Source organism: Lytechinus variegatus, chromosome 1 (genome assembly GCF_018143015.1).
Source record: "Lytechinus variegatus isolate NC3 chromosome 1, Lvar_3.0, whole genome shotgun sequence".
NCBI classification, from domain to species: domain Eukaryota; kingdom Metazoa; phylum Echinodermata; class Echinoidea; order Temnopleuroida; family Toxopneustidae; genus Lytechinus; species Lytechinus variegatus.
The window spans coordinates 43,198,722-43,225,855 of NC_054740.1; the positions used below are offsets into that span (position 1 = coordinate 43,198,722).

General features: G+C 36.4%; 1 protein-coding gene across 1 annotated transcript; it reads right to left on the reverse strand.

Moving 5' to 3' along the window:
* LOC121430649 (crystallin J1A-like) lies at positions 1-27,134 on the reverse strand. Its single transcript, XM_041627982.1, has 6 exons — positions 27,092-27,134; positions 25,002-25,178; positions 17,859-18,043; positions 3,604-3,733; positions 1,377-1,541; positions 1-531 (listed from the first exon to the last, which is right to left on the reverse strand). The coding sequence occupies exons 1-6, from the start codon at positions 27,132-27,134 to the stop codon at positions 284-286; spliced, it is 948 nt and encodes a 315-aa protein (XP_041483916.1). The 3' UTR covers positions 1-283.

A 27,134-nucleotide genomic window follows, 5' to 3' on the forward strand; every position in this document is an offset into this window, starting at 1 on the left:
TTCATATAATAAAATGCAAAAGAAATAATGAGTTGATGTCATCAGTCCCCTCATTTGCATACCAACCAGATGTGCATATAGCTCTCTTATGAAATTATGCGAAATTTTTGAATTTCGTAACTTCCTTATTTTACATCCGAATTTGATTAAATTTTCAGTGTTACGCTTATTGGATTTTTCTCTTTTTATTCACATCAAATTTTTTCATAGTTATATCAAAAGTTAAACCTGCAGCCCCTTCTTCATCCTTCGCCCAGAATAATCTTTCATACTGTCAATCTGACTAAGCTTGGCGCATGTCCACCAACTGCTGCGCCAAAGCTCTAACCTCCTCACCACGCTCCACCTGGGCTAAGAGGTCCCCGGGAAGGCCCTCGATCCCCACCTGTGCCCCGAGACATGCCCCTAGCATCGCGGCACGGGCGCAGTTGTCCCCTCCGGCCAGGAGGGTTGGACGAACGGATTCGGTGAAGTTTCCTGGTGTCGCGCTGAGCAGGCAGTGCAGCATGCCAAGGAAGCTCCCTGGCAGAGCTGAAATGGAAGATGAAATAAATTGATGTCATCAGAACTTTGGGATTGTTATTAATCATTATTGTTATCATTTCTATAATTTTCATTTGTTCAATCAAATTCATTAATGTAAAAATGATCCTATATAATAACAGTCATTGCTTGGGAGGAGACAGTGGCTTGAAAAAGGATGCCCCTCAAAAAAAAGGTAATGGACCTATCCCTATTCCACATCCCTGTAAGGAATGGGAGGGTGGCAGGTTGATAGAGTTTAATAAAGTTTGATCTGCTCACATCATATATAAAAAATGAAAGATTATTTGACAGTGGCCATTTGCTAATACAAACTCACAAATATAAAACCAATGAAATAATCTAAGCCTAGAAAGTACTTATCACAGGGCTGTCAAAACCTTGTATCTTAAAATGTAAAAGAAAAAAAATGACGGCTCAGAATAAGCTTGATTATAGAGTTATGACACAAGAGGCCTCTTTCTATTGCATAGCAGTTTTCTACACAAATTAAGAGATTGCTTTGTTTTTCAGAGAGAAGAAGATTGCTACCTTTGATGCATTATACAGCTATTTTGAGCTGCTATCAATTAAAAAAAAACGGGGGCTATTTCATAAAGCTGCATTATACTAACAGCGACTTTAAGAATGACTGGTGATCCTTTCCTGAGGTAAATGATATTATTGACCATTAAATGTTAATTGGTGATTATTGGGCGTGTAAGAGAGGTTGACCAGTCATTCTTAAAGTCACTCTTAACTTATGAACAGCTTAATTTTATAAAACGCTCCCAGCAACGCTATCATTAACATTATTTGAAGGAAGATTATAGTAGAACGAGGGCTTCACTTACAGCATGCATAACCCAGCTTCTTGGCAGCCACAATGTGAGGATGTGGCTTTAGATCCTCAGCCTTACTGATCTCCTGAGCCATGTCAGCATCCACCAACGATTTTAAGTTTTCTACCGCATTGGCGTTAGGTCCGTTCTTGATCAAATCTTCCAGAAGCCTTGCACCTAGGTTGAAGAATAACATAAAAATAGTCATAAGGGAACAGAAAAGGGACATAAAAAATAGTCCTTTTGCAATAATAATTGAAGAATAAAGAAGATGTCAGCACCCACAGATGACTTCAGGTCTTCAAGGACATTGTCATTAGGTCCATTCAAGATCAAATCTTCAAGAAGATTCACACCAAGGTCAAAGAGTAAGAAAGAAATAGTCATACTTCTGTAAAACTACAGAGATTGCAGAAGATTAAAAAACAAAGAAATAGTTAAACTTTTGCAAACTACAACAATTGCAGAATACAGCAAAGAAATGGTCATACTTTTTTGCAAAACTGCGACAATTGCAGATTATAACAAAGGAGTAATCATGCTTTTTCAGGACTTCAAGTCTTTAACAACATTGGCATTAGGTCCTTTCACGATGAAGTCTTTCAGAAGCTTCAACCTTTAATGGGAATAAAAACTTTGAAAAAAGTCAAGAGGAAAAAGAAATGGTGAAAGTTTGAAGAAAGCAAACAAGCCTTAACACAGATATAAAAAATAAATCTATGGCTATTTGAAAACTGAGATCTAAAAAATTATATCAAGTTGAAAAACTGTTGAGCAAGGGAGCATTTCATGAAAGAACTTGACAGACGTTTTATCTGACAAGTTCCAATTTATCCGACAGTTACCATAGTAATGATGCTTCTCAGCTAATCAGATTCAAGGAAAGATGTCAGATCTGACAACTTGTCAGACAAAAATGTTGATGAAACACTCCCAAGATTGTGACAAGTGAAACAGACAATTCTATTTTTCCATTTGTCAGGATTTTTTTTTTTTTTTTTATAAATACCCATTCTCTTACGGCAGTTATCATATAAAACACTGATGGAATATTTCTTCCAATTCCTTTACAAGTTACAACCAATTTGAAATTCCCAAAGACACATGGCTCAATTTTTTTTAATCATAGGATTCATATTGTTGTCTGAATGTGATCTATTCATTCACCTTTCTACTACTTTTTATTTTTCTTTAAATATAAATTGCCACTCAGGATGGAATCCTCTTCAAAAATAAGTTTGGCATTGTCATCGACAACAAAAAATCCCCTTCAAATTCATCAATCTATTGCAAAATATACACTTTCTTTCACTTGCGATAGAAGAACAACAGATTATGAACCGTCTCCACTGTATAGTTTCATGCAATAGCGCCATCTAGTATTTAGTTGACATCATCCAATGCAGAGTGAAATATTTCAAGAATCTATATCAGGCACCGAGATAATTTATGTGTCAATTTATTGTTCAAATGTGAACATTTAACATAACAAGGTCCATCAACTTTATTAGTTATGATGTCATTTCAAAACCTTCGGTTAAAATTTGGTGTTGACACCGCCGCCACCGTTGCCATCGGAAAAGCGGCGCCTGTCTCACTCTGCTATGCAGATGAGACTTATTTGATACTGGGAAAAAATAAATGACTGCTTTCAAACCACACATTTTGATACACAATCCAAAGTACATTAACATCAAAATTTAATGAATCTATGATCCAAAGTCCAATCCCATCCAATTTTTTCCCACCATGTTTCTTTAAGTATATCCATCGTGGTTGAAAAAGGCTCTCATACACTGGCCGATATCAAATTTGTCTTGAATACTGGATCTTTCGTACACATGCTTTTTTTATTGTTGTAAAGGCAATTATACCTTAAAAAACATGCATTGCAGCCCAAAGTTGAGTTACACGGAGTTACAAATATTACTGAAGAGAAATAAATCAAATACAATTTGATTACATTTTTCGAATGATGACTATAAAACAGAGTGTAATTTGATATCATGGAAGTACTCATTGAAATTGAGAGGCTGAATGAGTGACAGAAAGAAAAAGACAATGAGAGAGAAAGGAAAGAAAGGGAAAGAAAGAGGAGAGAAAAGGAATGGAGAGGGAGGGAAGAGTGGTTTTATAGGATTTTTTTACAGTGATTTTATGAGTGTAACCGAGAGGCTTGAGACATCAGGAATATCTTGCCTTTAATGATATCTATCTTAACAAATGACATTAATCTTACCCGTCAGGGCAAACTTGAGGCAGATAGGAGTATTTTGGACAACCTTGACCATAGCTTCCAGCTTAGGGATCATCTGAGGGGTTCCACCATAGAGGGCGACAATCACCGAAGAATTGATCACCCCATCAGCCTGTAACGATAAATGAAAATAAATATTCCAAAAGTATGAACATACAAATTTGTAAACTGAAGTAATGATGTCCATTTCATCATATTTATCAAATTATATTATAGAGCATGGGATTATAAGAGAGCTAGATAAGATTGCTGATATATTGAATGATTTTTATTCGAACATTAAACACTAACATGACTGATTTCCATCGAGGTTGTGTAAAACAATTAGAAATAAAACTTATAAACATTACAACCATTTCAATGAGAAATCAAGTGGAGTGCCTCTGGCAGTTTTGCCTGCATTACATGATTTGATATAGCAGCTGTGCTGGCTTTGAAAACAGCTATAAACTAATATAAAAACAACACCATTCATATAATATCGAAAATACTACGTTCATTGACCCTAAATGACATTTGACCTTGATCTTGCGACCATAGACTTGTGCAAGATGATCAGTGATACTTGGATTATCCCTATGCACACATGTCATAAACTATATCCATAAACTTTCAAAGTTATGATTCAACAGTTATCTCTCAACATGGGCAAAGACCACTAACCTTCAATGGCTTGATCATCCTTATGTCTATAAAGTTTCATAAACTAGGTCCAAAGTTATGATGACATTTGAAAAAAACTTAACCTTCAGTTAAGATTTCAATGTTGATTCCCCCAACATGGTCTGAGTTCATTGATACTAAATGACCTTTGACCTTGGTCATGTGACCTGAAATTCAGGCAGGATGTTCAGTAATACTTGATTACCTTTATGTTAAGTTTCATGAACTAGGTCCAAATACTTTCTGAGTATGTCATTTCAAAAACTTAACCTTAGGTTATGGTTTCAATGCTGACATCACCGTTGGGAAAAAACTGTGCCTATAGTTCGCTCTGCTAATTAATATGCGGGGGAGAAAAAGGCAATAAATACATGAACAAAAAAGAAAATAAAAGAATCAAAGCAGAAGAGAGACAAAGAAAATGAACTTCTACCATGTTAAGTTTTTTCAAGGAATATGATCTGCTGGAATGAAGAAGAACAAAGAAAACAGAAAAGAAAAAAAAAAGCAAGAGACGAAATACGAAAGATTCAGGGAGCTGTGTCACCGGCATCACACCGGGGACCACTTTCAGCAGCATCACGACAGAGTAAGCAATTGAGATAATTTAGTTTGGCTGAGTCATACCTCCAAGGTGTTGTATACATGGCTTTCGGAAGCAGCTAAATCATGTAAGAGGGGCGCACATTGCGGTCCCAAGAGCACTGTGCAAGTGCATTAGTATTCGCTTAGTAGATCCCATTCTTGCAACATGCAATATTAATCCTATGAGATATTGTAACACACTTTATCAGGTCTATGTAGTTTTAGCTAACTTGTATATTCATAAATACATGTAGCTGTTACCTTTGTTTCAAAGCAATTATATATTCAGATGATGCATCATACTTACAAACTCTTGCCACTAAATTTGCTTTATTACCATAATTCAAAGTATACAGACATCTATAGGCCTTATCGCGAAATTAGTTACCTCTCTCCTGGTGTGTGTCGGTGTGTGTGCACTCATTGTGTACAAAGTCAATGGGAGAGGAAAGAAGTCACCAGCGCTGATGAAATAAATGGCAGTGAATGGATTGGTGACTTCAACCAGGATATTGCCCATTCTGCCATGTACATACTAAAAATTCTACCCCATACTAAGAACACATGGGATTAATCTCACAGAACAAAGTGAAGGATCCATATAAAGGAAAACCACAATAGAGTAAAAGAACCAATGAACCAGGACATACTGAATTTAAAACCTTGTCAATGAGCAAGTGAGATCTAAACAAAGAGCTGTACTTAAATTTTCAATTCATATTTAAAGATAAATTCCAGTATTGGTAATGATCTCAAAATGAATTTTTACAGAATCTAATATAATGACCACCCAAGTGTCTGTTTGTATGAATAAAAAATATGTGCCAAAGGATTCTGGAAGAAATTGTGTAATTGCTGAGAAATAAGCAAAATGAGCGCGGATTCGGTCACTTCCATCGGGTCTTCATTCCAGCAGTGCCTATCTGTGTTGGTGATCTTCAGTGTGAACATTTTTCAGCGTAGATTTCAAGATTTCACAAAGTTCAGTTTATGTAACGGTACAAGATCTAGATCCTCGATGATATACTGACAATTAAGCCTGGTTTTACAGACTTTCTCATGAAATCAGTGTTTACTAGCTGCAACTACTAGAATTTCTCTTTAAATTCTGATTAATCATAACATTTTGTACTTACATTTATATTTGTCTTCTTTTTTTTTGGGGGGGGGGGTTACTTTCTCCCACATTCTAGGTATATCTCACATACTTTAATCTTCATTTGATATATATTTGATTTATATACCTCAATTTCATGTCCCTCAGTGAGGACTAACATCTTTAGGTCCCCTAGTTGCAAAAGATTAAGTTCAACACAAATACTGTTCTGTGATATCTTTATTTAATTACTAGAATCAAGTAAATACTCTTATCATTCACTGGTAAAATGAGCCAAAAATTTTTGAACAAGCCCAGCAAGGCTTATAGGGGCGTAATTTCTAAAAAGCTACAAGCAAGAGTCTTTAGGTACCAAATATTGGCCTTTTTGATAAGAAAATCTCTAATTCTATGACAGGTTTTGACATAATATTTGGAAAAATGTTATATTTCAACTTTCTTTCTTTTTCTTTCTCTTTTCTTAATTTTATATATTTTTTTTTTACATTTTCAATCATCATTTTTCTTGGTCATGACCCCCCTTCCCCAATCTGTACGCCAGTGCTATCATTACTTGAGTAAAATTGAGAAGTTAATAATTTATCCACAAGTTTAATTATGGTCATTCATGCATCGTGAAAATGCCTGAGGGTGTGCGAAGACCTCATGTATGGAATATGATCGAGAGGTTTTCATGCAAGGCTGATATTGACTTGCAAATATCACATCATTTATCATGAGCATGTTGACAGAAAAGTCTTGAAAAACACGGCTAGTATTTCAGACACACTAGATGCATATTGTAGTCACTGTAAAGGGTTTGAGTAACTTTGTGGAGGTTTCTAAACATCTGAATTGATATGTGGGACCTACACAGCAAAAACAGGTGTCAACCGGTGTACATAGAGGACCACACCATTCATTTTACAACGGTGTTAAATGGACAGTGTTAGATTAACACCTATAGGTGTTATTACAACATCTTCTGCTACATTTACAATCTTTGGTGTTATGTTCAATCTCTAGGGTGTAATTTTAACACCTAAGGGTCTGGGTGTGGTCCTCTAATAACACCAACTGGTGTCAGTTTTTACAGTATACATGGTGATGGTGTCAGTGCATACAATAATGTTTCAAGAGGAAAATCTGAAAAAAATTATTTAAAAATAGAAGAAAATGCAATGATATACATTTTTCAATAATGCAATTTGCTATAAAAGCTACCTTACAGCTATAACTAGGGATATATACAGAATATAAAATGTTGAAATACTGGAAAATGCATTGAAATTTTTGAAATGATGCAATTTGCTATGAAGAATTTAAAAACTTCTATGCAGCTATACATGGGGATATATATACTATACTGTACTATAAGTATACTATACTGCTTTACTATACCATACTATACTAGGTACCAAATCAAAATATTTGATGATGCAATGAATATTTCAAACAATTCATTTTGCTAAGAAAGTTACTACGCTATACACAACTCAATATATGAGATACTGGAATCTGGATATCAACTTGGAACAAAGTATTTTTTAAATGAAAGGTACTGTACACATATACAGCAATGAATGGGTATTGGATATCAATTTCAAAATAGTGGAAATGCACTAAAAGGCAGCAGATGCTAATACCGACTGAACTGAATTATGTATGATGTTTGCCTATAAATCACTAGTCTGAGCTTTTCATCCTAATACTCATGAATCATATATGAGGTTGGCTATATATACTATGGAAGCAGAGAAAATGGGTAATATACAGCACCACAAAAAACATGTTCGCTTCCGAAATATTCAGCAGCTTCGATACTTTTTAGATCAGTGTGTATGACCCGGGGGTGGGGGGGGGGGCACAAATTTTAACAAGATGAAACCTACATGCCGCACCAAAAATGAAAGTAGGGGGCTCTGGAACTTAGCTTTGGTCTTAAATTGGGGGTCTCTGGAACTACTTTAGGATCAACAATCATTAAAAATGCAATGCTCAGTTTATATACAATTATAATATATATAGTGTATAAGCACAGGCATGGTTTGAGGTTTGATCATTGTTTTTCCAAAAGAGTGGGATTTACAAATGTATTGACTGAGCATTTTAACCAGTGTGGAATATTTTGGAACCGCTCTCCCTCCCCCTTTTAAACTTGTCTAAAATATATGGCTCCTTGTAGAAATTTAAGTTATTTCCTGAATTGCAAAATAACTTTGAATTTAGATTCAACATACAATAAGTAACTAAGTAAAAGTTTGTAATCAAATTTATATTACATTGAAATTACATGTATAATGAAATTATATTCAATAAATTCAAAAGGCATTCATTGAAAATTTAATTCAATATGCTATATATAAATGTAATATCTATCTATTATTACATATGACTCACTTTTCCAATTATTATTTTAATTGTAAGAGTGTGAGTGCTTCTTTTTTCATAGTTTAAGATATAATTTATATTGTAAAAAAATCAGAACAATATCTCTGAAATGAGGAAGGAGCATGTTAAAATAATGTAGGCAGAGCTGGATTCAAAGCCTCACCCTTGGGTTTATTTATCTATTATGCAGGTGATTTATTACTTTGTGCCCTTTGTGGTTCTCATACAAAAGCTCTACATTCAACAGATTATTACTATCCCCCAAGTCAACTTTGGGGTCTAAGGCCGTGTTTATGCTTCCACTTTTCAGGCCAGAATCAGCGTTTCCAAACGTGGTTAGTCCAAAACACGGTTGCGTCCATGCTTACTTTCATTTAAACGCTGTTTCAAAACGCCGATCGTAAACTCACAAAAAGGTGCGTTTGTAAACGTCGTTTGACCAGAATCAGGCTTTCTGGGGAAGCATAAACAGAACCACGATCGTAAACGTGTTTAAATGACGTCATTTGGTACATGCTTCCAGTGAGATGAAAATCCACGGGCAATACAGTCGTATTGCTCCATGCTTATCTCCACGTAATAACAACAATCGGAAAAAAAGGCGCGCCCAATTTGACCTCGCTTTACGATGCGAAGCCAGCTGGAGATCATGATTTGCTCTGAAAAGTTAAGCATAAACAGCACTCCCAGAACCACGTTTACGATCTGCGTTTTGAATCGACGTTTGAAATCGCTGATTCTGTCCTCGCAATGGAAGCATAAACACACCCTTGATAGGGTATCCATCCCAAAATCCTTCTATCATTCCATCCACTATCCCTCGATCTATCCATCATTCCTCACTTTCAACCTGCTTTACTTCAGGGACCCACTTTATTATGAGTTGCAACTGTTGTAACTTTGTCATTATGGCAACTACCATGGTAACCTTGATTTTGATTGGCTGCTATTAAAGCCCTGTTACCATGGTAGTTGCCACAATGGCAACGTTACAACAATTGCAACTCTTAATGAAAATGGGAAATGAATTCTCTTTCATCCATCCCTCATAGAAAAGGAGATCCACCAAAGAATCATTACTACCCACTAATACCCTTTTCATAAACCCATCCTCCAATTAGCCGCATAAGAGTAATGCGGATAATTCAATAAAAATTGCGTTCACAAACTCCGAAAATAAACCGCACTTATTTTTACGAGCGCCCGTCCTGAAAAAGGCAGATAATCGTCATGACAGCTGGACACGCCCCCTCCGATGTGGTGGTGTTGGAAAAGGGTGACCTTGTGACCGCACCATGGCAATTATCCGCATTATTTAGAAATGCGTTCATAAAGTAAAAAAAATAATGCGGATAACTCTGGTCCTCCTCCGATTTTACGACCAAATTATGCTGCTATTAGCCCCATAATTGGGTTTATGAAAGGGGTATAAGTCAACAAAATAGGGTCTCCATCAAGAAATCCTTCCATCAATATATGTAATGTATATGCCATATCCCTCTCTCCAACCATGCCTTACTGCACTTTCTTTAATCCATCCCTCACAAAAGAGCAACTCCTTAACCAACAGATTATTACTGTTCCAAGCAAGTCAACAAAATGGCGTTTCCAACCCCATATCCTTCCATTAATCCATCCCTTATCCCTCCATTCATTCATCATCCCTTGCTTCTGACCATACTTTGCTCGGGCTCTTTATTTTATCCACCCTCACAGAAAAGGTGTGGCGGTTTTGTGGCTCAGTTGATAAGTCTCCAGATTTGAACCACAATGTCTGGAGTTTGAGCCTTACCACAGCACTAGCATCCTTTTGCAAGGCATTTATCTAAATTTATAATAATTACAATGTAAAGCGCTTTGAAACCAATGTATGAAGCGCTATATAAATGTAGCTATTATTATCATTTACCACTCTCCACCCAGGTGTAGTAAATGGGTACCCCATAGAAAGAAATTCGTGAATGCTCTAGCATTTGTTCAGGTTAGCAGTGCTAAAACCTTGGTAATTGTATGCAGTGCTTAGAAACATATTAAGCATATATGTTACATATTTAATCATTATTAAAAGCTACTTCTTTACCAAATAATCACTCCCCCCCCCCGCCAGTCAAAAAAATTAGTGGGTGTCCCAAACCTAAATCCTTCCATCAATCCATCCCATATCTCTCCATCTATCAATCATCCCTTTCTTCCGATGTTGCTTTACTTCTGCACTTTCCTTTGTCCACCCCTCACAGAACAAGAGCTACACCAAATAATCATTTCTATCCCCCCTGTAAGTTGTTAAATAGGGTCTCCGAACCCAAATCCTTCCATTAATCCATCCCCTATCCCTTCATCTATCCATTATTTCTCACTGCCGACCATGCTTTAATTCTGCACTTTATTTTAACCACCGATCACAGAAAAGGGACTACCCCACCATTTGGGGGGCATTAGCCCAATTAGCCAGCGGCCGGCCGTCCGTCCGTTCGAAAGCAGAGGCAGAGGATCGTCAAATTTTAATAGCAGAGTCCTTGTCGCCTCTGAGCCAGCTGAGGAAAGACGATGGAGGGACAATGTGACTACTCGCAGACATTAATGAATGGGGCAAAATAGAATTTGAAGAGAAGATGGAGGAAAGATGATAGGAAGGATAGCATTATGCTCAGAGCAGTAAACAAAGTGAGATAACAACAACAGTCATTGATTCAAACAAAAGAATGTTACTTGGAAGAAAGGGCCCCCTTCCCGGGGAAAATGATAGGTACTACAACAAGCATCTTCTTTCTATAGATATTCTTTGGTAAAGAGAAACAAATAGTAGAATTCATCAGAGTCCAAAGAACAAAATAAACCTTGAATTTAGATTATAAAACAATAACACATACAAGGGAGCTTAATACTCATGGGGAATTAACTATATCCCTGAACACATGCACAACCACAGGATTTAAAAAATCAACCGTAAATATAAATTTTTCATTTGTCTAGTCACCAATTTGCAAGTGTGAAATAAAAAATATTTTCAAATTCATTCAAATGGCAATTTTCATTCAATGTCTTGATATATCTGTATCCTATACAATGTAGTATGACTTCACAGCATTGGATGAAGGATAAGATTACGTGAGGGTCGATAGGGTTCTGGAGAAAGATAATTGAGCTGGGATCGTAATGGTCCCAGTTTATGTTGCCCATTAACCATCGCCCATCTCAGATATTGGTAGCAATGGTAATGGCACCATCAAACATAGTCCGTTTATAGAAGTTAAAGATCAGCAACCACAGCAGCAAGAAGATGAAAAAGAATGCCATCGATCGGGAACATGGTTTTAAGGCTTGATTCAGGAAAGGGCTTTCAATGAACCTATTTGTTTTAGAGACTGATGATAAGTCACATGTACATGTACAATTGTATATACACAAGAATTAATAAAAAAAATGATAGATATATTTTGTTTCTAGCATGAAGGATGGAGAATGCAGGAAGAATGACAGAGAGGAAGAGAGTCATGAACAACAGTGGAGGAGCTGGAAGGAAAGAGTTATGTGGATAAAAGACAAATAGAGATTAAACAGACAGTGGTAAAATACAAAAAGAAGCCAAAATTTAGAAAGCCTAAAATGAAACAGTATATAACTAAAAAAACTAATGGGAGGAGCAAGAAGAGAGAGAGAGAGAGAGAAAGAGAGGTAAGATAGAGCAAGAGATATCAGGAGGAAGAGAGAATAAAGGAAACAGAAATATGGATGGAAAGCCAGAAAATAAAGACAACATAATAGACAGATAGAAAGATAAATTAGAGTGGTGAAAAATATAGAGGATACAGAGAGTTAATAGAAAGCTCACACATTTTAAAGTAAACAATATGTAAATTAGAAACTGATTGAGTAGGTAACTCAAAAATTTTCAAATCATTCCCAACTTTCAACCTTTGTGCCTTCCTTTCAGCCTGTGAAAATGATGAATGGAGGGCATCTCGTCCTCATCTCTTTTAACTCCCTATTCATTCATCTTTATTTCATCTTCTCCTTCTAGCAGCAGCATTGTCATAAATCATAGACCCCTACAAGGCCCCTTCACTCCCAGGCAAGCATTATCTTAAGAGCCTCCTACATCGATACATCATCCTCTAAGCCTCGCGGGCTCAAAACTCCTCATTAGCTTCTTCGCCAGTTTATTCCCTATCTCTGACCTTGTTTACATCTACTTTCTTGAATTAGTTAAACCAGTTTAGGAAACAGGGTTAGAATATCGCTTCGCTATCAACCCCGTCCCTGTATCCTGAACTAGTTTCCAGAAAATTCATATGAAGTCCCTTTCACTGTTGCTATGGGAATGCTCTCAGTGAAGTCACATGTCTCGCAAAAAAAATTGAAACTGCCACATAGGCTTTAGTTTCTACACAGAGTGCGTACTGAGTAGCTTGCCCAACATGCACACACACTTGTACTTCCACATGAATATCACTTCCCAAAGACTGGTTGTGTTCTCACCTACACTTGGAGCAATCTTGAAAACCACATCACAAGGTGATTCTTCAAACTTGTTTTCGAAGATCACTTCCAAGACCACCTTGAGCTTCCCCGTTACATGTACATGTTAACTGGTTTCTCCTAAAATGGTTTAACAACCTAAATGAGAACGGGGTCATTCTTTGGTGAGGGAATGCCACACGACAAGCATTAAGGACATGTCTCTCATATCGATGCTTCCATTAAAAAAAAAAGAGTGTCTCAGGATGTGGAGTGTGAGATATATCTTCATTTGCTTTAATTACTAAGTATTCCCTTAAAATATAAATGGAAATTTATGTTTAGGTAAATAAATTCTAGTTTGGCAACAAGAAAACACAAATAACAGAATAACATCAAATGAGAGCTATTAAGTGTTTGAATACATGATTGTATACATAAATATTCTTCAAGGAATGATTCTAGTTAAAAATAAGTAATTACCCAGTAATAAGTGAAAGAAGACAGGAATGACTATGTAAAGTGGACATTTCTTTTTAAAGCTATATATCAATGCATGGGCCTATGTGGACTCTGAATTCCATGGATTCAAAACAAATCCAGATTGGCTTTAAACAAGCTGAATATTATATTCAAATTCAAACCTTGAGGATAAAAATAAAAAAAAACAAGTATTTTCTGGTCACTATTTTCTTTTGGTGATTTCTCAATGTTTGGTTTAAAAAAAACTATGACAGAACATTCAAAGACCTATGAAATTACAACCCTTTAATTTGATTTCAAGTCTTTCTTCTAAAATTTTTCACATTATTGCTCACTGGTTCTAGATCCTCTGTGTACATTGGTGATACAGACAATATCTGCGATTAATTGCTCATTGCATAAATGTTATTATTATACCAACTACCATGGTAACAATTTTCAACAGCCAATCAAAATAAAGGGACCTAATTCAATTTAACTTCCTCCAATGACTTGATGGATATTTCTAACATGTTCGTCTCGAAACATTTAATAGTGTGGTTCATCAATGTGGTAAATGTGATATCAATGAAAACCTCAAGAAGAGAGGAAGCATTTTTTTTGTAACAGCAGATGTTTTACTGCAAAAAAATTAGGGAAATTCCCTTTTCCTTTAACAAGCAATGTACTTCATAAATGTAAGCTGCGAGAGGCTGGGGTACAGAAAACCAAATGGGTGATATTCTATCAGTGTGGATTAAATCTCTAGTTTAAGCTAAAAAAAAAAAATGTCAAAAGTTTTATACAGTTGTGTACCTTGATTTCATGAATGGGGCCAGTTGCAGAGAGAGTTGAAATTAAATGCAACTTAATTTTCAACCAATGAAACACACGTTTGAGGGACTTGCGATTGATTTTTTTAGTTGTGTAATAAACACAACTCTTTTTGCAATTGGCCCCTGGGCTTCAAGACACACAAAAGTATTCAATCACAAATGTCAAGCAACAACAATGACTGATTGATAGCTGGCATGTTGAAGTAGTATAGGCATATGGAGCAATGATTTTGAATGGTCAATGGCCATTTTGTGATTGATTGTAAATCGTTGTGTTATAAGGCGGTAGTCTTACACTTTTATGGCCACCGAACCCCTGTAAATACCCCTGGGATTGGTAAATTGCCAATTCATCTATTGCCAACTCGTCCACTCACCACATGGTCTACCTTCATTTAGTCTAATGCCATTCCATCCATCAAAAATTCAGCTAGCCACCATTTTTCCAACAACCATTTGTTCCAGTCATCACTTTGTCTAATTACAATTTCGTATATGACTATTTCGTCTTATTTATTTTCATTCATCTTGCACTATTAACACTTTGTTCAACTAGACCAGATGGGACATGGACTAAATGGCTTTTGGTCAAACTGGTTATTAGACAAAATGATGAATGGCCAAAATGGCAATTGGACCATGTGGATAGTGGACCAACTGATGGTAGACCAAATGATAGTCGACGAGTTGGCAATCGGATGAATTGGCATGAGATCAATGGAACATAAACCCTGGTAATTACCAACCACATGTGGTCTTTTGATAGTTTGAGCCTACCCCCCTGTCAAAAGAAATGAATTGAACAAATAAAGAGAGAGAAAGAGAGAATGAGGGACACACAGAGAGAAACATACAGACAGACAGAAATCTTAAACAGAGAAAGAACGTGGTAATAGAAAGAAAAGGTGACAGATTATAAAGAATTTAGAAAAGATAACATATTGAAGAAATAAAGAATGATCATTTAACGTACTTCCTAGGAACAGAAATTTCCCATTTCATTTCCCCTGTTTCTGAAAACATGTAATTCCACTTTAAACTTGATCTAAAATGAAAATTCTGTTTTGCCATAGAAAACATACACAGCACAAAACATGAATTTCATTTTGTAAATGTGAATTCATTGAATTTCCACTATAAATTTCACGTTAGTAAATTTTTTTTCCGTTTTGATTTGATACTGGTAAACGGAAAGTCACTGTCCCTACATACTTGTATCTAATGAAGATATAAATGTAGTGATTATTTCTGGTTAGAGAGTGGCAATGGGTGGAATGGCAATAACAATAATTGTATTGAGAAGGAAATAGACGAAAAAGACACATGACATTGAAAAGATTGAGAAAAGAAATGGAATGAAAATGATTAGAGGGACTATCTAATGAAGATGTTAACATAGTGACCATTTCTGGTTGGGGAGACAGAGAAATGTGACATGTGGACTGGGCATTAAGAATAAATGCATTAAGGAGAGATAGGAAACTAGACACAGGGGGAAATTCCAGAAGATTAAGAAATGGAAAGAAAAATATTTAAAGGAAATATCCAAATGAAGATGTTAATGTGGTGATACCTGGTTGGAAGAACAGGGAGTTTTGACAACAGGTGGAATAGGCTGTAGCAATAAATGCATTATGAAGGAGATATAGTGAATGAGACACAAGGGGCAATTTGGAAAGACTGAGAAAAGAAATGGAGAGAAAGATATTGGAAGGGAATATCCAATAAAGATGTGAATCTGGTTGGGGATGGGGTGGAGAGTTGTTAAAACATGTTGAATGGATATGGCAATCAATTCATTGTGAAGGAGATAAAGGGAATGAGACAGAGGATTTTGGAAAGATTGACAAAGTAAAATGAAAGATAAAGATCGGATGGAAATAAATATCTAATGAAGATGTTAACATAGTGTACATTTCTGGTTAGGAAGATGGAGAGTGGACTGGGCAATAAATGCATTAAGAAAGAGACATATACATGTAGGAAACAAGATGCAGGGGGAAAATTCGGACGATTGAGAAAAGAAATGGAAAGAAAAAAAGATTTGAAGGGAATATTCGATGAAAATGTTAATGTGGTGACTTTCTGGTTGAGGAGACAGAGAGTTATGACAACATGTGGATTGAGCTGTAGCAATAAATGCATTATGAAGGAGATAAAGTGAATGAGACACAAGGGGAAATTTGGAAAGACTGAGAAAAGAAATGGAAAGAAAGATATTGGAAGGGAATATCCAATAAAGATGTGAATCTGGTTGGGGATGGGGTGGAGAGTTGTTAAAACATGTGGAATGGGTATGGCAATCATTGCACTGAGAAGAAGATAGAGGGCACAAAACACAGAATTTGGAAAGATTGAGAAAAGAAATGGGGATAAAAAGATTGGAGGGACTATCTAATGAAGATGTGAATGTAGCGAATATTTCTAGGGGAATGAAGAGTTATGACAGAGAGTGGGCGTTTGATAAAGCTGTTTGTAAGTTACGAGTGACTTAATGATTTACCGGTAAGCCTTTCTTAAGAACTAAATCCGCACCATCGTAGATGTGGTGTATATCAATCACTGCAACAAAGGATCACCAGTCGTTCGTGATTTACAAACAGCTTCATGAAATATTTTTACAAACACATTTAACATAAATACATCCTCACCTGTCACATTATTAGCATTATTTCATGGTTTAATGAAATTTCATCGATAATTTGGGGTTTTTTTTACATTGTTTTCAGCAGTCAACAATTTTTCGCCTATCCTCCATTTTGGATTTCAAGACCCCAATATATCGTGCTGTTACATCTTTGAACGTAGAGGGCAGCTACACATGACCATGTTGTTGAAATCAAACGATGTGTGCGCATCTGAATGTTTTTGATAAGGCCAACCGGTAATCCCGGCCCACCGGCCAGGAACAAATAAAGGCTTAAACAAGATTTTTTTGCATTCTTTGACTGCTGAAAAAAGTCCTGCTTTCTCAAGTCATATTTATTTCTGTCATGATTTTCAGAAATATAAATGTAGTGCTGCATCAGGATTAAATCAGCATGTTTCAAAAACCACATACTTCCGACGGCTTGAATTTCAAGAACGGCATATGCAAGATAATGACTATCATGTATTAAGTATCCCCAGCGTGTCGTTAAAAAGCAGACCACATTTAACACGCTGACATTTCATAAGGGGAGAAGTAAATGTCACACAGCTCCTTTCGATTGAGGGAATGATGTGAGTGTTTCAGACAGCTAACTACATGGGTTATCTATTTTTGTCAGCACATGTGAGATTATTAATTCATTTTATGTTGCAAGCTGCTCATAATCAGAAGTGGGCCTCCTGGAAAACTGAGCAAAAACATGAAGCAGTGGTATTAATAACACCAAGGATAGAAACAACAAAGCAACAACATAAAAACACCAACGTCAAGAAAGTAAAGAATAGGAATGAGGAACGGAAAAGAAAGATGAGAATGAATAGAAGGATGAGGAAAAGAAGGACAAGAAGGAGCAAGAGAAGAAGAAGAATAAAAGAAATAAAAATAAATAAAGAAGAAGAAGAAGTAGATGGAAAAGATAAAAAAAGAAAAGGAGAAGGAGCAGAAGTAAAAGTAGGACGATAAGGAGAAGGAAAAGTAAAAGTAGAAGAAAATGATGACAGAAGTAAGGAAACTTAAGGACAGGGAAACAATAAAAAAGGAGAAGAATGAAAATGACAAAAAACACCAACAATAACAAAGATATAAAGATACTTACATCAGTGCTGCCTGTGTCCCCGGTGTTCTCTTGATTCTGGGCCAGGTTCTGCAAGAACTTCTTCATGGATCCGTGCAGGTATGGTCCTTGGGCTGGTCCACCAGATGATGGCCTCTCATAGTCAAATGCCGACCCCGGTCCAAACATGGCCTTTAACCCCTCTTTGTAGGCATTCTCATTGAAACCTAGGATGTTAACATGGAGATGCCAAGTTTAACAAGTGGAGCGCCTCTGGCAATCTCACCTGCATTGCGCGATTCAATATAGCAGCAGTGCTGGCTCTGAAAACTACTATAAAATAATTTTTCACAAAAAAAATTCATGATACAATACTACGTTCATTGACAATAAATGACATTTGACCTTGATACTTGTCAGTAATACTTGATTACCCCTATATCCACATTTTATTGACTATAAACTTTGAAAGTCATTACAGCAATCTAATAATTACCTCCAAAATGACCTTTGACCTTGGTCATGTGACCTGAAACTCGCATGAAATGTTCAGTGATACTTGATTACACTTATGTCTAAGTTTTATGAACCAGAACCAGTGCTGCAGCCGAACCGCCGAACGGAAGTTCGCCGAACTTGGCACTTCCGAACCGGACCGAACCGAACCGAACTCAAGGGCCTGGTTCGGAAGTTCGGAAAAAAGTATGTTTGTACGCAATGCGATGACTACATAGATTTAAGTATAAAATTAACAAAATATATATTGGTTAGTGATTGTGCACAAAGAGAATTCCACTCAATATATTTTTAAAATCCACTATGATAGCTCCCATCTCGTCTTTGATTGAACTGTTATCAACTTAAGAATATTTTATTAACATAAATATATTTTTTCTTGATAAAATGAGGGGGCATTTTGAAGCTAAACTCGGTATAAAAGTGTGGTGTATTTACGTATTGCCGTAATCGATCGTGATCGTAATCGGACCTAATCATTTTGTATTTAATAAAGAAAAAGAACCAGACATGAATTCATTCCTCGTAAATGACAGTTTCGGTCTCGTGTTTGATTAAATTTTTATCATTTTCAATTTTTTTTATAAACATGAATAGGCCTGGGAGTAAACATCGATTGATCGAATGGTTCGATTGGCATGCCGCCAATCACCAATCGATTAGCAAAATTTACACTAATCGAATGTTCGGCAGATCCCGATTATGACGTTGGGATAACTCTAATACCCAAGTAATAATAATAAAATGACAAGAAAACAATGATGACAGCTGTTTTTTACAGGTTTAAAAATTATGTTACCGAGGTAATGTTTCAAAAATTATCAATGATTGTATCACATTCACAGTTACCGGTACATACCAACATGATAGCGCTCCGAAAATGTTAATCCCACCCGACCTTGCCCTCATACACAAAATAAGTCATTGTGTGCGTGCACAATAATAAGTAAACACATAACCAGCTCACTTGAGCTGATTGGACCTTCGGATAGCCAATGAAACTTTGGGAAACAAAGAAGCGGAAGGCATGTGGTTCCCTTATCAGGAAAGGTCATGACTTCAGAAATAAATTGACCCCTCCCCCATCTGTGTGTGTGTGTGCGTGTGAGGGAAAGAGAGAGGGAAGGATAGGGGGTGGGAGCCGGAGAATTTCTTTCATGTTTCAGAACAATGCAACCTTTTTTATATCCCCCTCAACCAATGAAAACTACATTCCAACACGCGCCCGCCTTCACCAGTACTTTCTCGACTAGTCTCCAAAAATAGACCCAGTTATACATGTAGGTTCAAATGATAAAAAATCGTAATTTTGAAAGGTATTTCAAATGAAATATTTTTTTTAATACATGTGTAGCATCGTGGGCAGTGCCACAAGTGGAGGCGGGGACATGGTGTGGGCAAGGGATGAAATTTTTCAAGTGAAATGCTCCACCTGGGCTCAGTCTCAAAGAATATACTTCATGAATGAGTTGTTTACGTCTTTGGACTCGGCGGGGCTGATTCATTTATATGCAGGGGTGTGGCACTTGGAGGGATGCATGCATAATACCAGGGTACCAGTATTGATTTAGGAAGATTTTCATTGGAACAATAAACTGAAAGATTTAATCTCATTACATGAAGTTTCTTTTGATATGAAAAATCATGGAGAAGGGGGAAAAGAGGGCCTCATTTATGCTAAACATGTGACTTTGATGGAGATTTCTTCATGGGGGGGGGGGTCACCATAAAGTAGGTCAACTATTGTGACTTAAAAGACGTGATTCCCGACGAACAATCAAATCATTCAATTATTTTTCCAGGAAATAATCGAATGGTAATAATGACAATCGTCCCAGGCCTAAACATGAATATATTTTTTCCTTATAAAATGTGGGGACATTTTAAGCTTAACTCAGTTAAAAAGTGTAGTTGAATTACGTATTGCTGTAATCGGATGTACATTTAATTGAAAAGACATAAATTAATTCCTTGTGACTGACAAAGTAATAGTAAAGTATATATATATATTCCACCTTCTGAAATTTCCATATCAATATAAAAGATAAATAAATAAGAGATGGAGGAATGAGGGTGAAAAAAAACAAAAAAGATAAAAATTCAAACCAAATCAACGCATGTTCCCTGATCGATGTTCCGGAAATGGTTGGTAAGGAAAGTTGAAACAGGAAGTCCAAACAACCTGCTCTCGGTTGCTATTATACAGGTAAAATTCGTATTCCAAACTTGAAATGTTTTTCCATTGTCAATATTTTCTTAAAAGTGGTTTAATCTGGCCAATTACTGAAAATGAAATGATAAATTATCAGTTCCGTCGTAGTTCTGACGATCAACGCCGAGTGATTTCACAACACTAAAATACGCAGTACAGTCCCATGTACTCAATTTCGTGTTAGAAATATGTTTGAAGTCACGTAGCGTCGATCTTTCTGGACCAAGAATGGACTGATATTTTATCTTTTTAAAGTAATTCATTGACCAGATTTTACCACTTTTCAGAAAATAGGGACTTTCTAAAACACTCATATTCTTTGGAATGTGAATTTTACCGGCATAATAACAGTTGAGTGGAGGTTGTTTGTCTACTATTTCGGCATTCCCGATCAACACTTTCCAATTTGAGAAGCTGCGTTGGCAATGACATCGTAATCGATCATGATCACAGCTACATGAAATAATCGTGAAAAAAATATTCTGATCTTTGTAATTCTGTTTCTGTCCTGATTCTCTCGTTATCAATATTTTTTCTTTTGATTTTTTTATTTTCATTTTAAAAATGAAAGTAGAAATGACTTATTTTTTGTTTATTAAAACAAAAGAAAGTTCAACAATTATCTTAACTATTCTTTTTATAAACAAAATTTATTATTAATACATGACAGTTCATCCAAAAGATTACTTGTTTGTAGGTCGGCGATCTTTATTTTTTACATGTTAAATTTAATTTGGCATTTATTGCCGAACCCCGAACCGAACCAAAGTTCGGAAAAAAATTGCCGAACCGAACCCGAACATGCCGCCTGACTTGCAGCACTAACCAGAACCATACACTTACAGAGTTATAATGGTTATTCAACAAATGCCCCAACATGGCCAAAGTTCATTGACCTTAAATGACCTTTGACCTTAGTCATGTGATCTGAAACTCGCATGGGATGTTCAGTGATACTTGATTACTCTTATGTCCAAGTTTCATGAATCCTTCATGAATCAGATCCACACAAATGATTGAGCAAATGCTTTTGCTAGTAAGTTCAAGCAATCGCTAACTAACTGCTAGCAATTCCTTTACAATCAACTATTGCTAAAAAGGTATGCATAAAGCGTATATTCTGCTTGTGCGTTTAAACACTTGCTTGGGCTTTTTCAAGCTCCGTCAGAGAAGCTTGAGCGCTTGCTTGATCAGAGCGTTTGCATTTTTTAATCACGTTTAAGCACCTGAGAGAGAACCCAAAGGTGTACAGTAGCCTACATTTACTTGTTGTCTTCCTAATAAGTGCAAACCAAATGCCAAACATATGAATGTATTGAAGCGGTGTGTTGGCTCAGCTGGTAGAGCGTCCGTCTCAAAATCGGGAGGTCAAGGGTTCAAACCTCGGCCACGTCAGACCAAAAGACGTTAAAAAGTGGGAGTTGCTGTACCCTGTTTGGCGTTCAACAGTTAAAGGGATAGAGCCTCGTCAATCTGGCGCTGCACAGCAGCTGCCGGGCACAGGATCAATTGGGCAAAACAAATTTTCAGAGTATTTCATTTGTGGTGTCTATTTCGAACAATACAATGTGGATTGGATTGGAAAAGAAACAAGTTGGTTTCACACCATGTCTGAGGAAAAGGTGTTATTTGAAAGAAGTGGTAATTTGCTTTAGAGTCCTGCCATTTTTGTGAGTGGGGTTCACACCAGCATGACATCACTATTGTTTAAACCTCTATAGCAATTGCTTTCAGAGGGCAAGAAAAGGGTTCAAGCACAAGCAAAGGGTTATGCATATGAAATAAAGCAATTGCTGAAGCATGATGTTTTGCTTGGCTGGCAACTGCTTATGCATGAAGTGATTGCTTGCCAGCAATTGCTACTTTTTATGCATCTAACTCATTGTGTATAATGTATACATGTATAGGGGAAAGGCTATGAGTTCAGGCGTGAGACAGAGATTTGGAGGAGATGAGCAAGAGTCCATAAAGCCCCCTTCACAATTGGTGGTGCAGTGCAACTGATTACTACCATTGCTATTGTATTCAATAAATAATGTGACCAAATTATCGCGAATGATTCAACAAGCAAGATTGAAACCCCATTAAGCAGCAGTCTTGCACCTGAGGAATGAGACCAGCATATCTGATAATAATCATGAGGGGAGGGGGGGGGGAGAGGAGTTCCATGGCATTCTTTCATGTGACAAATGCTCCTACCTATCTAAAAAAATGCACACATTAAGCAAAACAAAATCCAGACCTTTAAAGCATACATTCTAAAACCTTAATGCTTATCCTGATATGATTCTGACAAAAAATCTGTAATCACAACTCTAAACCTCGCCTTCTATCTTCCGACAAATTAACAGAGGAGCAATTGTCGTAAGAGCAAATCTCTCATTTTTACAATATATCAGACAGACACAGTAGCAACTGGGGCATTACAGCTTGGATTATAAAAAAGGTAAACCAAATAATGCCTTTATGTCATAAATGCTTAAATTGTTACATTCAGCAAGCAAAAGAGACAAAATATAAGAGAAAAAAAATTGGAAGTCACAGAAAAGATGAGAGAGAGAAGGAAAGTGCATTGTGTATGAGGGAAGTGGAAACAAAATTCTTGAGAATTGGCAAAAAGTTGTAAGCTTTGCAATTTTTTTTCACCGATTGTCTTCAATAATATACCCGACATTTGAATGGAATAATTAACTTAGATTTGAAAAAGACATTTTCTATTTTTCTTTTAAATACAGTGACAGATTGTTACTTGTAAGCCATCTCACTGCTTCACACACCGACAATCAAGATATGGTAAATATCTCATTACTTCTCCTGAACTGGCAACAGGGACCATCGACACAGATTGACCCTTTGCATGCAATGGAGACATTTATGTGCAGCTGTACATGTTAACCGAACAATCACAGTACATGCAATTGATTTTCTCTCTTTAATTCTGGCAGTACAAGCATCGAAAAAATAACAATACTCCCTGTATTATGCCTGTAGGTTAATTTACATCAACCAAGGCATTTTCACATTTTTCTCAGAGATAAAAAAAGAAAGGAAATCTTCTATTTTTGTCCGTACAAACCGACGTTGCACGTTCAGCGGAGATCGTCCCATAATAATAATAATAATAAAAATGATAATAATAATAATAATAGGAATTTATATAGCGCCATCTATCTAGAAATTTTCTATTCCGAGTGTTATTATTATTGTTACCCCAGCTTTAGCTCGAGCTGCCTTTCAGCGCTCATGCATTCAAGGAATTAATCCTACCAGGTCCCCATTCACCTCACCCGGGTCGAGTGCAGCACAATGTGGATAAATCTTGCTGAAGGAAATTACGCCATGGCTGGGATTCGAACCCACGACCCTGTTTCAAAATCAGAAGACTAATCCACTGGGCCACAACGCCCCATCCCTTATCCTTCCAATCCCTTGCTCTTCCACATACCCCACAATCTCCTATGACTACTACATTGAATTCAAAATATTCTGCATGAGTGATGGTCAGGTCTAGACACCGACCCACTGCAGCGGCACCGTTATCTATCATGTGCTGCCAACCCAATATCACGGTGAACCGCAAAACCTATAAATTTGTGTTGAGGATGCTGCATATGATATGTGCTATTTATTTATGACTTGTGGGGCTAGAACACCCTATCAGCACTGTGCTGTGGTTGCAAGAATTAAAAAATGCATATAAAATAAGAAAGTTCTACTAGTATGTACAAAGTACATGTACATGACAATAAAACATACATAACAGAATAATGACATACATAGGTACAATTATTTTTAAAATGCCTTTTGTAATGGAAGCAGAAAACTATATTGAAATACAATAAAAAGAATTTGAAGAGACAAATTGAAAAAAGAAAAAAAAAAAGATTCCTTACATAAACTCCCTTCTTATAAACATAAGAAAAGAAACAATGGAACTGTAGGTAAGAAGGGAAAGATCAGGGTTGGGGGAAATGGAATGTTATTTTAAGATGGTTTTTAGTGAAACTGATCATGGAATTTCCTTTTTTAACATTATTCCACAGTTTAGGGCTCAGTTGAGCGCATTGCATTAATTTCTTGCGTCATATCTATGTGTATACAACTGAAAAGTGAAACTTAAAAATGTCATAAATATCTTATTTGACATCCATTTTTACAGGACTTTTCAGTGTTTATACCTTGTTCCCACTGCCGTGCGATCCATTATAAACGCTACAATTGGCCTTTTGTAAGTGATCGCAAAATTTTTTAACCATGGAAAGTTTTTTACCGATCACTACGATTTCCACAATGGATCTGATACAAACACTGCGATTACTCTATGAGCAAGAGCGTTTCAATCATGACGCAAATTGTGAGAGTGGGAACTTAGCTTGTTTGATTTCTCTCTTTTTTATGAACATCACCTATTAGTTTGGGTGGACTTTGACCTTCAAATGTATCCTGAAGTGACTTACCTCTGCTTTCAACCACTGACTTGAGGAGAACGTAAAGATGGTCTCCATAGGCGCTGTTCTTACCCGTCGGTATCTGGTAGAAGGGACAGATACTATTGGGTATGAACTCTGGGTTGGCGTGTTTGGCTACCTCGGAAGCTAATATGTCTTGGTTATACACCCAATGAACTGGTAAAGCTGTATATGAGGGAGGGAAGAAAGGGAGAGAGAGGGGGAGGGGGGAGACAATGACAGATATGCTATCAAATATAAACATCCACAAAATTTGAAATGGGGGGGGGGAAATCATGCCAGGACAAAATCAATTTGAAAACAAATTAGTGTCTTTTTGATAAGATTTGAACAGACAGGTGTTTACTGAACTCTGTCTATAAGAGTTCTTTGGACTATTAATCAATATCATTCTTAAAAAGTGAAAGACAGGGTATCGTGAACCCCCCCCTATCAACTAGATACTAGGGCTGTTATCGATAACGACTTTATCGATAGCTCTGTCAATAATTGCTTGTTTTTGCCACTTAGCGATATCAATAACCTTTCTCTCTTTGTCGATAATATGCGCTATTATGTAGGTACACAGTGATTTTCCGCGATTTCACAGAATTCATAGAAAACATATTTTTCATGAAACTGCACAGGAGTCACAGCAACAGAAATTACTCCAACATCTCAACAAAATATTATCTCACCCCAACTTTGCTGTTATTATAACGAAGTGGGGATGAGATCGTGACAATCCAAACATCGTGACTGCACTCGACTCCTGTAGTCATCTACATCCAATGAACGCGGATTTTAAAGCGTTCTTGGTAGATACAAACTTTAACCAACGCGGGTATGTGACCTCGCTATAATGCATAAAAAATGCATGTTGATTCTTTTGTCGATAGTTATCAATATTGTTCAGATATTTCTGAATGATATCGAAAGAGAATTTTCTCAACGATAACAGCCCTACTAGATACCCTTCAAAAGACATGCAAATAATTATAATTGTTACATTGAAGAAAAGAAGAAATATTGTAATTACGCAAAGGCTTAATGGAAAGATAGGTTAATTAGCTGCCTGTATGCATGGTTAATAAAGAAAATAATGCTTACAAGTTTGAAGTGAGCAAACAAAACACGAGAAATCATCATCAGTGAACACACTAGGAATAAATAAGATGCATGCTTTTCAGACAAGTGTTCTCGTAGTATAGTGACCCTGCTAAGATCAGTACAACACCTATGAAATAATTGATCTAGATTTCATTTCCATTGTCTGCTTATATCCTCAGGCAATGGCTAAAACTAGGTTTCCATGGTAGTGGAGGATGAGGGGAAAGGGAGGGGCAATGGAGGGGTGACTATGTCTGGGGGACAATGACTCATTGACGTTCTAAGTTTAAAACCATAAGGAGCGAATTAGCGGTGTATTGTGTTCAGAATTTAAATTCACATTCTATTTCTACATTTATTCTATATCCATACTACTGTGCGAGTAAAAAAAAAACTTGACACCTCACAAATCCCCAATTTAAGGAAAAAAATTGTCACGAACACACAATCATTATATATGGCCAAAAAGAAAAAAAATCTCCCAAATAATTTGATACCATATTTATGTGGTATGTCTTCACGTTTGGAAAATCAGTAGGTATTCTTTGCAGTGGTGTAAATTTTGATTTGCGCCAAAGTAAGGCATGCTTGCTATCAATGATTCCAAATGTCAATGATATCATAATCCCTAGGGTTGCATTAAAATCCATTGTAAAACACCTTTTCAATAATTAACATTAGAATTGTTTGAAAATAGTTCTCATGGTAATTTCATTGAAAAGGGACTTGCACATACATATGTTTACTAACTCATGTAGGAATATGACATCAACGACATATGGATTCATTCATTGCAGTCACGCTATACTTTGGCGCAAATCAAACTTTAAATCGCAGTAAAAATACCTCCTGCTAGTGTTAATACATACCACATGAATATGGTATTAAATTATGGGAGAACATACTCTTTCAGGCCATATAAAATAATCAGGGTTAGTGTTCCTGATATATTTTCCAACTGTGTCAAGTTTTTTTTCATTTCTACTCACGTGGTATATTGTTGTTCATGTTATCTGCTTTCTTGAGCACCAT

Bases quoted from the DNA above. Each gene is read 5' to 3' on its own strand.
- LOC121430649 (XM_041627982.1), bottom strand. From the start codon at position 27,134: ATGGTGCTCAAGAAAGCAGATAACATGAACAACAATATACCAC. The intron at 25,179-27,091 runs GTGAGTAGAAAT...CCTCATATACAG, and splicing joins CATGAACAACAATATACCAC to CTTTACCAGTTCATTGGGTG. The intron at 1,542-3,603 runs GTAAGATTAATG...TCTTCAACCTAG, and splicing joins CCTCAAGTTTGCCCTGACGG to GTGCAAGGCTTCTGGAAGAT.